The sequence below is a fragment of the Erinaceus europaeus genome, chromosome 1, assembly GCF_950295315.1.
Source record: "Erinaceus europaeus chromosome 1, mEriEur2.1, whole genome shotgun sequence".
NCBI lineage: Eukaryota > Metazoa > Chordata > Mammalia > Eulipotyphla > Erinaceidae > Erinaceus > Erinaceus europaeus.
In genome coordinates this window covers 132,117,934-132,131,378 of record NC_080162.1, presented here as the reverse complement: position 1 = coordinate 132,131,378, position 13,445 = coordinate 132,117,934, and the positions used below count along the sequence as shown (strand labels likewise).

The 13,445-nt window shown below is 36.5% G+C and overlaps 1 protein-coding gene across 1 annotated transcript in view; it reads right to left on the bottom strand.

The window, feature by feature from the left end:
• The window catches only part of CSMD3 (CUB and Sushi multiple domains 3), a 1,712,448-nt gene that overhangs the window by 99,889 nt on the left and 1,599,114 nt on the right, over nt 1-13,445 (bottom strand). Inside the window, exons 48-50 of the mRNA XM_060195764.1 lie at nt 9,112-9,300; nt 8,597-8,743; nt 4,451-4,639 (exon numbers count right to left, since the gene is read on the bottom strand). Coding sequence (XP_060051747.1) covers nt 4,451-4,639; nt 8,597-8,743; nt 9,112-9,300 — 525 coding nt within the window. The remainder of the gene's footprint in view (nt 1-4,450; nt 4,640-8,596; nt 8,744-9,111; nt 9,301-13,445) is intronic.

Below are 13,445 nucleotides of genomic sequence, written 5' to 3'. Positions count from 1 at the left end.
AGATCACTTTCTCCACTGTCACTGGACATCTCCATCAGGAATAGCATAATGGACTCTTATGTGGACCCCCATAGGACCTCGCCAACAGTGTGGATCAACAATGGTAGGGACTGCCCCATTCTTGGAAGGAAGGCTGGACCAAAATCCTCTACCACGCAAGGAAGATGAGTCTGGCAATGGGTGCAGCCTAGCAGATTCCTAGCTTCACAGAATGTGAGCTCAGACCTATAGGGATGCAGAGATTACAAGAGTTCCTGTACTGAATATAGACCCCAGATCAAATCAATGGGGTTTAGAGTTAATGATATTTATGTACTTCCCCATATTTGGGACATACTCTCTTCCCTGATCTAGCTCTCTAGTCCTATTTCCAACCCTGACACCATCTCCCCAGATAATACCTTTGGTCCACCTGCATGTGAGGCTCAGGCAAAAATTAGTAAAGTCACGGACCCTTGGAATATACCTAAAATAGACCTACTAACTTTTTCTAAAATGGAAACCCCAAATCTCATTTGCTATATCCTTGCCTTAGGTTACAGATTATTAAGCAATTTGTTCTTCTTTATATCTTAATACTTTTTCAGCCACCAAGTTGCAGGTGCTATGATGACACCAACCTGACTCCTCCGGGCACACAATCTCACCAATGTACCCTGGAACTCCACCTCTCTGGAGCCCTGCTCCACTAGGGAAAGACAGAAACAGGTTGGGAGCATGGATTAAACTGCCAATGCCCATGTTTAGCGGGGAAGCAATTACAAAAGCCAGGCCTTCCACCTTCTGCATCCCATAATGATCCTGGGTCCATGCTCCCAGAAAGATAAAGAATAGGGAAGTTTCCAGTGGAGGGTATGGGATATGGAACCCTGCTGGTAGGAAATGTGTGGAATTTTACCCCTCTTATCCTATGGTTTTTGTCAATATTTTCTATTTTTATCTCATTAGCAAATTAAATTAAATTTTTAAAAAAGCAAAAAAAATTGATATATGATTGTTAAAGATTATAACAGTGTTGATAATCAAAATTCATCAATACTTTGACCAAGAATAAAACAAATCTATTTTTGTCCAGAAGCTTTACTTTATGTCCAGGCAAAACTGATGTACTTAAGTTCTGTTCATGAAGTATTATGTATATGAATTATGTTTAATAAATATAGGGTCAATACTTGCTCTGTTAAAAATCTAGAACTTTCAGTATATCATTTAAATGTCTTAGGTATCTTGGTTTTATCTGCAAGCAATCTCACTTAGGCGAAAATAAGTTTCATTACACCAATTTTTATGTTTATATAATACCATGTATAGAAAATTTTCACATCTAACAAAAACAAATGATTATACAGAGAAGCTGGTCACCATCTTTTCGATACAAGTACACAATTTAAATTTTCATAAGGAAAAACATAAGCTTTTTTTAAAAAGTATTTTGTTTGTTTATTTATTTATTTATTTTAGAGAGATGCAGAGAAAGACACAGAGAGAAACACCAGAGCACTGCTCAGCTCTGGCTTATGGTGATGCAGGGGATTGAACCTGGGACTTTGGAGCCTCAGGCATGAGAGTCTCTTTGCATAACCATTATGCTATCTACCCTGGCCCTAAGCTTTCTTTTTTAAAAATATTTTCTATCTTTATTTATTTTTTGGATGGAGACTGCCAGAGATCAAGAGGAAAGGGGATGATAGAGAGGGAGAAGGACATAGAGACATCTGCTTCACCACTGCTTCACAACTTGCAAAGCTTTCCCGCTGGGTTCGAACCTAGGGCCTTGCGCATTGTAACATGTGTGCTCAACCAGGTGCGTCACAACCCGCCCCCCCAAACATAAGCTTTCAAAGTCACATTTGACAACCAAAACCTAGCTTTATTTGTATCAGTCTTTTGTACTTGTATTTTTATGTCAAATTCATTGTAGATACTTAATGCATATCTCTGCAAAAATATTAGTGTATTAGAATATGGGTGCTGCCAAAGAACTGACTGACATGATTATACAGATCTGGTACATAGACTGTTCTCGCCACAACTTAAACATGGATTTTGATCTATCTAGTACTTCCTGTGATAGATTTTAGAGAAAGAATTTTCTCATATCAAGAGAAAGAATAAAATGATGTGACTTAATTTGAATATCTAAAACAATGTTCTATTTACCTAGTTCAAACTAAAATTATTTCTAGTTCTCATATAAAAACACTTAAAAAAAAGTATCACCTAGGTATTTGACTTTAAATAATCCATGTGAATTGACTATAAAGTGAAAAAAAACCTCATCAAATTCTTTATCAAATTTTCAAAACTGAAAGACAGACTCCCCACTGGTGAATACCTTTGTCTTTTGTAATTCAATAACCTGAAAACAATTAATAGAAAAGTATTTATGTTGACTGAATAACTATATAACCAACTTCAGATAATTATATTATCCCTGCTATTTTATGACTGAACCTGTTAATTAGTGTTCAAAGAGAAATGTTTCTCTGTAATGTGAATGTTTTCACTTTTTGGAACTTCAATATAAGAATCCATTTCCCTACATAAATGGAATATGTAAAGAGTATAGATTCTACATATAGCTAGTTTAAAATGACTTTATTTTAGAACTGAAGAAAATACAACATACTAAGGAGATAGCATAACTCCGCCTGGGCATAGTTTACAATGTAACTCCTTGGTAAAAATTGAAAAGAAGTTGAGTTCAGAGGAACCATCATAACCTTGTGGCTGTCAAAGTGTATTATTTACCAACCGCTCTAAAGATCACAAATTAAAAGTAAGACAGAGAATACAAAGTGACTCTTCTTTTAAATAGTGGTATTTCTTTTTTTAAAATTTTAATTATCTTTATTTATTCAGTAGACATAGTCAGAAATAGAGTGGGAGGGAGTGGGAGGGAGTGGGAGAGAGAGAGAGAGGAAGAGGGAGTGGGACAGGGAGAGGGAGAGGTGCAACACAGCTTCATTACTTGAAAAACTTTCCCCCTGCAGGTGGGGACAGGGGCTTGAACCCAGGTCCTTGCACATTGTAACATGTGCACTCCACCAGGTGTGCCACCACCCTGCCCCAAAAGTGACTCTATATAACACAATACTCAGTTGTTCAGTAAGATGAGATTGGTTTAATTTCACAGAGAGGAAAAAGGTGATTCAAGACATGGTTATTCTATATGCAAAGATACAATGTCTCTGATTTAATCAGAGAATGCACATTTTAGTTTTTATCTTTTTAAAATATTTATCTTATTTTAATGAGAGAGATACAGAGGGGAACATAGATAGACAAAGATAGGTAGAGGTAGAGGTAGAGGTAGAGGTAGAGGTAGAGGTAGAGGTAGAGGTAGAGGTAGAGGTAGAGGTAGAGGTAGAGGTAGAGGTAGAGGTAGAGGTAGAGATATCAAAGCACAGTTTAGCTCTGGTTTATGGTGCTGCTGGGAATAAACCTGGGACTTTGGAACCTCAAACAAAGAAATCTTGTAACATAAGCACTATGCAGTCTCCCTAGACCACATTTTCTACCTTAAACTATTCTCAGGAGATTGGGTGGTGACTCGTGTGTGACTAGCTTCAAGTCCTTGGGAGCTACATAGAAGTGCCTATAAGAGGGAAACTTCTCGGGAGTCCAGCGTAGCGCAAGTTAAGTGCACATGGCGCAAAACACAAGGGCCAGCATAAGGATCCTGGTTCGAGCCCCTGGCTCCCCACCTGCAAGAGGTACCTTCACAAGCAGTGAAGCAGGTCTGCAGGTGTCTATCTTTCTCTCCTTTCTGTCTTCCCCTCCTCTCTCCATTTCTCTCTGTCGTATCCAACAACAACAACAGCTATGATAACAATAACAACTACAACAAGCACAACAACAATGGCAACAAAGTGGAAAAAATAGCCTCTGGGAGCAGTGCATTCATAGTGCAGGCACTGAGCCCCAGCATTAACCCTGGAGGCAAAAAAAAAAAAAAAAAAGAGGGAAACTTCTCAAGTGATGGAGCAGTGTCTCTCCTTCTCTCTATCCCTCTCTATTTCTCAGTCTCTCATATTCTAACTAAAACAGGAAAACAAAAACAGAGTGGGAACTATGAAATCTGCGGTGAGGAGTCACTTAATATTGGAATGGTAACAGATCAAAATATCAGTCTGGGGAATCTTGCTCTACATGTTGCCCTGAGGTGGTGTCAGAACTCAACTGAAGTGTCTCAGCTCAAGTTCAGGACCTCATACAAAAACAGGGTATAACTCTGTCAGGTGTTCTATCTTGTACTCCTCATTCTACTCAAACTTTCAGTATGTATCTTTAAGACTTTTTTTCCTCAAAAACATCTCTAAAACGCTTCTGAGTATTTATAGATTTAAAAGTTTCAGTAATACAAATTAAGAAAAAGTAAATAATGTTAATTCTTTGCTAAGGTATTTATATGGTTTATTTTTGTTTGTTTGTTTAGCATCTATGTTACCTTGACAAGCAGGGACAGGGGCATCCCATGCATGAAATCCATAAGATGACTTTCGACACACAGCACTGCTCTTCCCAACAAGCCGGAATCCTCGATCACAGGCCCAGCGGACCACACTGTTAAGTTGCCCACCTGTCTGACTGATAATGTATCCATGAGGTGGGGATTCTGGTGTACTACAGTAGAATGCTTTTCAAGAGAGAAAAAAAGAAAAGGCTAATTAACAAATAAATTCTTTACAACCCTGTTCTAAAAATCTATGTAAATATTGTAGTTAAAATTAATAAATTACAGCGACAAAAAAGGAATTAGTCAAGTGCCATCAATATAAAAAGTTCAATTCATAACAACTAAAACTCATTCTATTTCCTATCCTTTTTTTTTTTGTACCAGAGCACTGCTCAGCTCTGGCTTATGGTTGTGTGGAGGATTGAACCCAGCACTTTGGAGCCTGAGGCATGAAAGTCTATTTGCATAACCATTATGCTACTTATCCCCACTCCTATCCCTCTCTAAAATAACATAATAATACAAATTTTAGTAGCCATAATTATCTTAGGACTTTTTAAAATATTCTTTTCTTTTTTTTTCTTTATTGAGGGGATCAATAGTTACAGTCAACGGTAAAATACAGTGTACCATTTCTGTTTTCCACACAACAATCTAACCCCTTCTAGATCCTCCTCTCCTATCATGTTCCATGACCTGAACTCTCCCCCCTCCCCCCACCCCAAGAGTCTTTAACTTAGGTGTGGTGCAATACACCAACTCCAAGGCCTTTCTACTTCAAATTATTATTTTTTTATTTTGTTATTACCTTTATTTATTTATTAGATAGAAACAGCCAGAAATCAAGAGGGGATAGGGAGGGAGAGAGACAGAGAGACACCAGTAACAATGCTTCACCATTTGCAAAGTTTTTTCCCTACAGGTGGGGACCGCGGGCTTGAATCAGGTCCCTTGTGCATTGTAACATGTGCACTTAACCAGGTGCACCACCATCCATCCCCCTTCTAATTCTTTTTTAAAAACTGATTTTAAGGGGACAGGCGGTAGCACACCTGGTTGAGCACTCACATAACAATGTGTAAGAATCCAGGTTCAAGCTCCTGGTCTCCACCTGCAGAGAAAAAGCTTCACAAGTAGTGAGGCAGGGTTGTAGGCATCTCTTTATCTCTCTTTCTGTCTCCCTCCCATTCCTCTCAATTTCTGTCTCCATCCAATAATAATACAAATTAAAAAAAAAAATTTTTATTGTGAAAATTACTAGTTTACAGTGAAATGAGTTGATGGTACATTTTTCAGTTCTCTGAAAAACACTCTGACCCCCCACATAAAGCTTTCCTTCAACATCATGCACCAACATATCCATCCAAAAAGGTCTATTTAAAAAAAATTTTTTTATATTTATTTATTTTCCCTTTTTTGGCCTTGTTGTTTTTTTATTGTTGTTGTAGTTATTATTCTTGTTGTTACTGATGTCATTGTTGTTATATAGGACAGAGAGAAATGGAGAAAGGAGGGGAAGACAGACGGGGAGAGGAAAATAGACACCTGCAAACCTGCTTTACTGCCTGTGAAGCAACTCCCCTGCAGGTGGGGGAGATCTGATTCTAATTCTAATCATTACCTAAGGTTCTTTTTTGAATTGAAGCAGCATATTTTTGTCACAACTCAGAAATTCAAAAGTCTTACAAATACTTCACTGAATTCTGGCAACCACAGTACCTGTAATTAGAAGGTCTAAATGCCACTGCCCTCATAATAATATTTCATGCCATGTGCACTTAACCCACTGTGCCACCACCCAGCTCCCGTAACAATATTTCATAATGTGTTGTCTTCATGTCATCTTGGAGTTGACTCCAGATACCTTTATCATATTAGGCCATTCATTTCATTTTGTTTGCTGTCTAAAATAAATGCTACAAATCTCCAAATCTTTTCTATTTTATTCATTATTTTTAAGAGCACTGTTTTTTTTATTTTTATCTTTATTTTTTATTGGATAGAGACAGCCAGAAATTGAGAGAGAAGGGGTGATAGAGAGGGAAAGAGACAGTGAGACACCTACAACACTGCTTTACCACTCACAAAGCTTTCCCCCTGCAAGTGGGGACTGGAGGCTCAAAACTGAGTCCTTGCACATTATAATATGTGCACCTAGCCAGGTGTGCCACCACCCAGTCCCTCTCCTATTTTATTAACGTGTTTTCATGCTGTCAAGAGCTCTTCAATATGGTGAGATAAAATGTCTGTAAAATAAGACTTTTTTTTCATCTTAAGTATGAAATGTCAAAAGATAATGTCAAATGGCTTTTTTCATATATATGTACTTTTGAGACTACTCATTCTGGTGAGATTCCTTACCCTTTGAAACTTCCATGTATTCATTTGATAAAAAATAAGACTTCAGGGGTAAATAGTAAGAAATAAATTGGACTTAGAAAGCACATGTCATAACCTGCATTTCTAAATAAAAAAGCATGTAATATGTCAAGCTCTTCTTGGGGCTAAAACTGTATTTTCACTATATCGATATACAGTTTTGTCATGAATATCAACACAAATATTCATCTATAAAGGGCAGTCAAGTGTCTAATAATTACTTGATTTGAATGTTTTCCTTTTAAGGTATGGTGATCTTTAAAATTAGAACTTAATGATTGCTGATTTCCAAATGAGTCTTTGAACATATCTATAATGAAAATACATTTACACTGTTAATATAAGAGAAAAATAATAAACATGAAAATGCTTAAGAATGACCAGGGATATATTTCATTTTTTCTTAATTTTCTTTTCTTTCTTTCTTTCTTTTTTTTTTTTTTTTGTCACCAGGTTATCATTGCTTGCACCATATCACCAATCTTGGTGGTTTTTTTTTTTCTTTTTGACAGACAGCAAGAAAAAGAATGATGAAGAGAAAGGGAGGGTGGGGAGACAGAATGAGAGACAATGCAACAATGTTTCAATGATTGTGAAGCTTCTCCCTGCTAGTAAGATCTGTAGTAAGAATAAAACTTGTAAGTAAATACTAGTAGTATTATGTCTGTTAAAAAGTTACCTATATTAAGTAAAACACAATGTTTTTCATAAATTACAAACTATCATCTTATAAGAGTGTCTGGAAATGTATGTAAATAAGTCATACATTTAGAACTGAAATTAAAACTAAGGTAACGTTGAGAGTCGTGTTAGACTTTTTACTTGTGAACAAGACAAGGTAGCAGAACAATTGATAGAGCACACATGCTACAATGTGCAATGACCCCAGTTTAAGTACCCAGTCTCCATCTTTGGAGGGAAGCTTTATATGCTGGGAAATAGTGCTGTGGGTATCATGCTTTCTCTCCCCTTTTCTCCTTCTTCCCTCTCAGTTTCTCTCTGCCTCTCTGTTATTTATAAAAATAAACAAACTATTTTCCCCTTTTGTTGCCCTTGTTGTTTTATCGTCGTTGTTATTGTTGTTGTTGTTATTGCTGTCATTGTCATTGGATAGGACAGAGAGAAATTGAGAGAGGAAGGGAAGACAGAGAGGGGAAGAGAAAGATAGACACCTACAAACCTACTTCACAGGTCCACCTGTGAAGCGGCTCCCCTGCAGGTATGGAGCTGGGGGCTCGAACTGGGGTCCTTGAGCTTCATGCCATGAGCACTTAATGTGTTGGGCCACTGCCCGGCTTCCCAAACTAAAGTATTTTTAAAATATACTAATTATAACAGTTTTCAGATGAATTGACTAGCATTAATCTTCAGCTTAAAGAGACATGGTCTTTATACTACACAGAAAGGAACAATTGGCTCTGAAGTGTTCTGTCATTGAGCACATTCTTTAAACATTACACAATAGCAACGATGATGATGAAATTGCACATGTTGTATTAAATCAGATCCTTTTATAATATTAGTTACACACAAAGTCCTCCAAATATTTTTAAAATAATATGAAAGCTATAGACTTATTATCATTATGAGAAAACTGAAGCATAGAAAGGTTACATAAATTGTTCAAGAATCACTGTTGTAATACCTGTGATTTTAATTCATGTCCAATAAAATACTCTCTGTGTTTGCATTCTTTAACTAGTCATAATATGGAGGAAGTAGGTGCTATCAATCCTGAAGTTATAAATATCAACATACCTATATATCTTATCCGGAATCCTTTTTTGTTATTGCCATGATCTGCTGACCACTGAAGAAATACTTCATGACCATTACTCGTTATGTTAAAAGCAGATGAGTAATCCCCACTGAGGGAAATAAGCACTGGACTCTGAATATTTGGTCCTTGAGAAACAAAAATAGTACAATTTAGATAAAACTGAATAATGATGTTTCTGTTCATTTTTAATGCTCCATTTCTTTATGTCATTATGGTGAAATCACTTCCCAATCAATCTTACAAGAAATAACTGAAAATATGTTTGTTTCAAGCTTTTTAATTTTATACCTAGAACACCTACAGTTAATCTATAAAATAATAGTCTAACTACAATGTTCAAATTGAACAAAATCAATTTGATACTTATAAAAGTATTTTTAAAAACCACAGCAGCAGGGTTTGTTTTTTTTTTTTATCCTGAAGCTCTGTATGCATTACAAGAATATTCAGAATAAATATATAAATATCCAGGAAAAAAATGACCCATGGTTACCATCATACACCTGAAGAACATCAAATTCCTTTTCTGTCTGGAAGAATTCTACAAACATGCTGATATTGTAGCCCTTTTCCACTGAGATGCTCCAGGCACACATTTGAAGATTTGGGTAACTGTCAGGATATCCTGGGCTCAATATGACTCCTGTTGAATCTAGCCGCAATTCATTGGCAGGACAGAGTACTGTCAAAGAAGGATGTTATTAAGTCACAGTGGCATTATAAGCCTAATTCAATGCAGTTTAAATACTAGTTACTCTGTCTTCATGTACAATGGCTACAAAGAGTTAATATCTAGATGTAGGGATGGAAGAAAGAATTTGTATTAAACTTCATTTTGGAAGCAGAATGAGGGAGTTGGGTGGTAGCTCAGCAGGTTAAGCACACATGGCACAAAGTGCAAGGACTGGCATAAAGATCTGGTTTGAGCCTGGGGCTCCCCACCTACAGGGCTGTTGCTTCACTGGTAGGGAAGCAGGTCTGTAGGTGTCTATCTTTCTCTCCCCCTCTGTCTTCCCCTCCTCTCTCCATTTCTCTCTGTCCTATCCAACAACAATGACAACAATGGCAACAACAATAACAAGGGTAACAAAATGGAGAAAATGGCCTCCAGGAGCAGTGGATTCGCAGGCACTGAGCCCCAGGGATAACTCTGGAGGCAGAAAAAAGGAGGGGGGGATGGAATGATCTAAATTTTATAATATTTATTTACTTTTATTACATGGAAGATGCATTCTTTTTCTGGACAATAAAGAGATTAATGACAAAAAAGTGAGGCATTTTATTTCTATCCTTTATATTCTTTTTACCTTGCTTTTTAAAAATTCATTTTATTAGTGATTTAATAATGATTTACAATATCATAAGATTACAGAAGTATAGATTCACAATACACCTAATACCACTGTTTTGAGCCCTCTGAGAAGATAACCTTGGTAGTATTCACAGTTTTAGTGACAGCTTGATATTTTTTAAACAAGTTCAGTTTAAAAAATAAACAAGTTCAGTTCATGTGTTTCAGTTATTTATATTGCACATATGAGTGAAACCATATAGTAGATGTCTTTCAGAGAAATGAAAATCAGTTGGTAACAGATATAAAGTATAGCAACAAGAATATTTGAATGCAAACACTGAATTAAAGAACCTCAAGATATTGCATATGATATAAAGGGTGATTAAAAACAAGAAAAGAAGTTTCAAGAAAGGTTGTTTTGTTTTGTTTTGTTTTTTGCCTCCAGGGTTATTGCTGGGGCTCTGTGCCAGCATTACGAACCCACTGCTCCTGAAGGCCATGTTTCCCATTTTGTTGCCCTTGTTGTTGTGCTTGTTGTAGTTAATTTTGTTATTGTTGTCATAGCTGTTGTTGTTGGATAGGACAGAGAGAAATCTTTGCACATGTGCACTTAACCCGCTGCACCACCGCTCAGTCCCCTCAAAAAAGATTAAAAAGCACTAGAAATAAAAATGACATCATTTAAAAAGACATAAAAGTCTGTATGTATGTAAATGTTACATAAAAAGTATTATACATAAATTAATACACACATATATTATATATGAGCACATCTACAAAAGTTTTTTCCTAAACTGTTCTTATCTCACCATCTTCTGCTTGAAAATCCTTTACCCATATCTTTTCCCCCTGTCATACTTTAAAATTTCTATGGCTTGTATTTCTGGGTCTGTTTTACAGTGTATCACCTAACTGAGAGTTAAATGTGCTTTGTTTCTTTCTCTGACACTCCTTTCAGTAACTTGCCAGGCAGGTCTGGTAATGGCAAACTCCCCTAGTTGCCACTGATATTTTAATAATAGTCTTGCAAGATAAAGTATGTATGGGTGGCAGTTACTGTCTTTTCAAACCTTAAATATACCACTCCACTCTCTCCTGGTCTCCATGATTCTTACTAAAAAATTTGATGTAAATCTGACTATACTGCCTTTATAAAAGTCACTTTCTTCTTTTCCCGGAAAGCTTATACACTATCATTATCATTATCATTATCATTATTATTATTATTATTAATTTAACTGAGCACTGGTCAGTTCTAGCTTATGGCAGTATAGAGGATTGAACCTGGGACACTTTGGAGCCTCAGGCATGAGAATCTCTTTGCAAAACCATTATGATGTCTAGCTCTACCATAATGAGTGTGTGTGTGTGTGTGTGTGTGTGTGTGTGTGTGTGTGTGTGTGTGTGTGTGTGTGTATGTCCTTGACTTTTGAAAGTATGTCTTGGAGTAGATTTGTTTGGGAATTTGTTTAGGAATTTGAGACTACTATCAGCTTCTAAAACATCTGTAACTTTACCACATCCCATATTTGGAAAATTTTCTGGTATTATTACTATGAAAATAGTCTCTGTTGATTTCTATCTCTCCTTTCCTTCTGAGAATCCTATAATCCTTATATTTCTTTCTTTGATGGAGTCTTCAATCTCTTGAACAATTGCCTCATTTTCCCTAAACCTTTTTGTTTTTTTCTCCTGCTTGAAGTCCAAAAGTATGGCCAACTTGGCTTCTATTTCTGATGTTCTTTCTTCTACATGAGTAAAATGACTTTCTTGAATTGCTACTTGAGATTGAAAAGTTACCAAAGTATCCTTCATATGCTGCATTTTCCTATGAAGTGACTCACTGAAGTGATGAATTTCTTTCATAATCCATTTCTCTCAGCTTTGTATTTCTTCAAATTTCCTGACAGTGTAGTCCATCAACTCATTTTCTGGATTTACATTATTTAGTTTCTGGCCTTCATCTTAGTTTTGCAGAACCAGTGCTTTCCTAGTTTTACCTATCTATTTTGGTTTCTGTTGCTGCCACAGGTGGTTCTGAGTTTTGTGTGTGTGTGTGTGAGTTGGGGAGGGAGGCTAGGAGTTTTAAAATCATGTCAGGTTGCCATGCCTGATGTTCTTTAAAGAGAGACCTAGTCCAGGGGTAGGGGTGGGAGGATGATTTTTAGACTTCCTTCTCTTCCTTGACTGATTCCTAAAAGCAAGAACTCTACTGTGAGGTCAAAGTCACTTTTTTTGTGTGATTCCAGGGCATCCTGACCCTTATTACTGTGGCAGCGGGGACACCTTAGAGTTTGATAGGCTTCCCTAGTGCCACAAGGGTACAATGTTCCATTTTTTGTTCCTCTAAAAGATTCCCTGGAGTTTATACAGGAGCCTGTGGCTTTCTACAGCTCTAAACAGTGTCCAGAGCTCCTTTTATAAAAGCCACTCAGCCTCTGAGTAGTTTCATATAGGCACTTTAAATATACCACAAATATTGAAAGCAATTGCAAAAATGGCAACAATCTACTAGAGCAGTTCTGCTTATGTCTTTTCCCCCTTTCCTGTTTCAACTGTCTACAAAAAAATCAAACAGTGATGTTCCTCTCTTTACCAGAAATCTCAAATCTTCTCTGATAAAAATAGTTGAATTATTATGTTGTAATTACAAATGAGAGACTACTTTGGCAAACTTGTAAGTTAATTAAACAAACAAACAAACAAAAGGACAGTCAGTTTTTTTAACTTAAGTGTCTGGTCAATTAGTTAATATACCAACTTTGCATAGCCTCAGTCTGAGGGTGATTTATTAATTTTAAGCTAGTATTTGAAATATTTTTTATGAAACTCCATTAATTCATTTTTGGATATTCTCCACTGCGGAGGCCAAGAAGAGATGATTGTAAATTTGTAGGCAACTATGACATTCAGATATAAGGGACAGATTTTAGACATGGTTGCTTGTGGAATAATTATATTGACTATCTTAACAAAACTTACTGAATTGGGGCTCAGTGAGAGATACAGAGACAGAGACAGAGAGAGAGAAACAGACTAGGAGTATGGATTAACCTGTCAACACCCATGTTCAGCCGGGAAGCAATTACAGGAGCCAGACCTTCCACCTTCTGTACCCCATAATGACCCTGATACCATACTCCCAGAGGGTAAAGAATAGGAAAGCTATCAGGGGAGGGGATGGGATATGGAACTCTGGTGGTGGAAATTGTACCCCTCTTATCCTAATTTCAAGATGTTCTAAAATCATTGACCAAGACAAAGGGTAGTTCTCAGATATGTCTTGGTTTATAAATGAAATACCTATATATTTTTTTAAATTTCACATAACATATTTGTGAAACTCTTCCATCTCTATGGAGGAATTCATAAGAGGGTGGAACTGAAAAGCTAACTCCCACTTATTAGCACATTTGGAATAATAAGTGGAATTTTTGTCTGAGTTTAATTATGAGAATTACAAGATTGCAGAATGGATATATATTCTATATCTGCAGGGAGTGAACTCCAATGAAAGACATAATTCAAGAAAA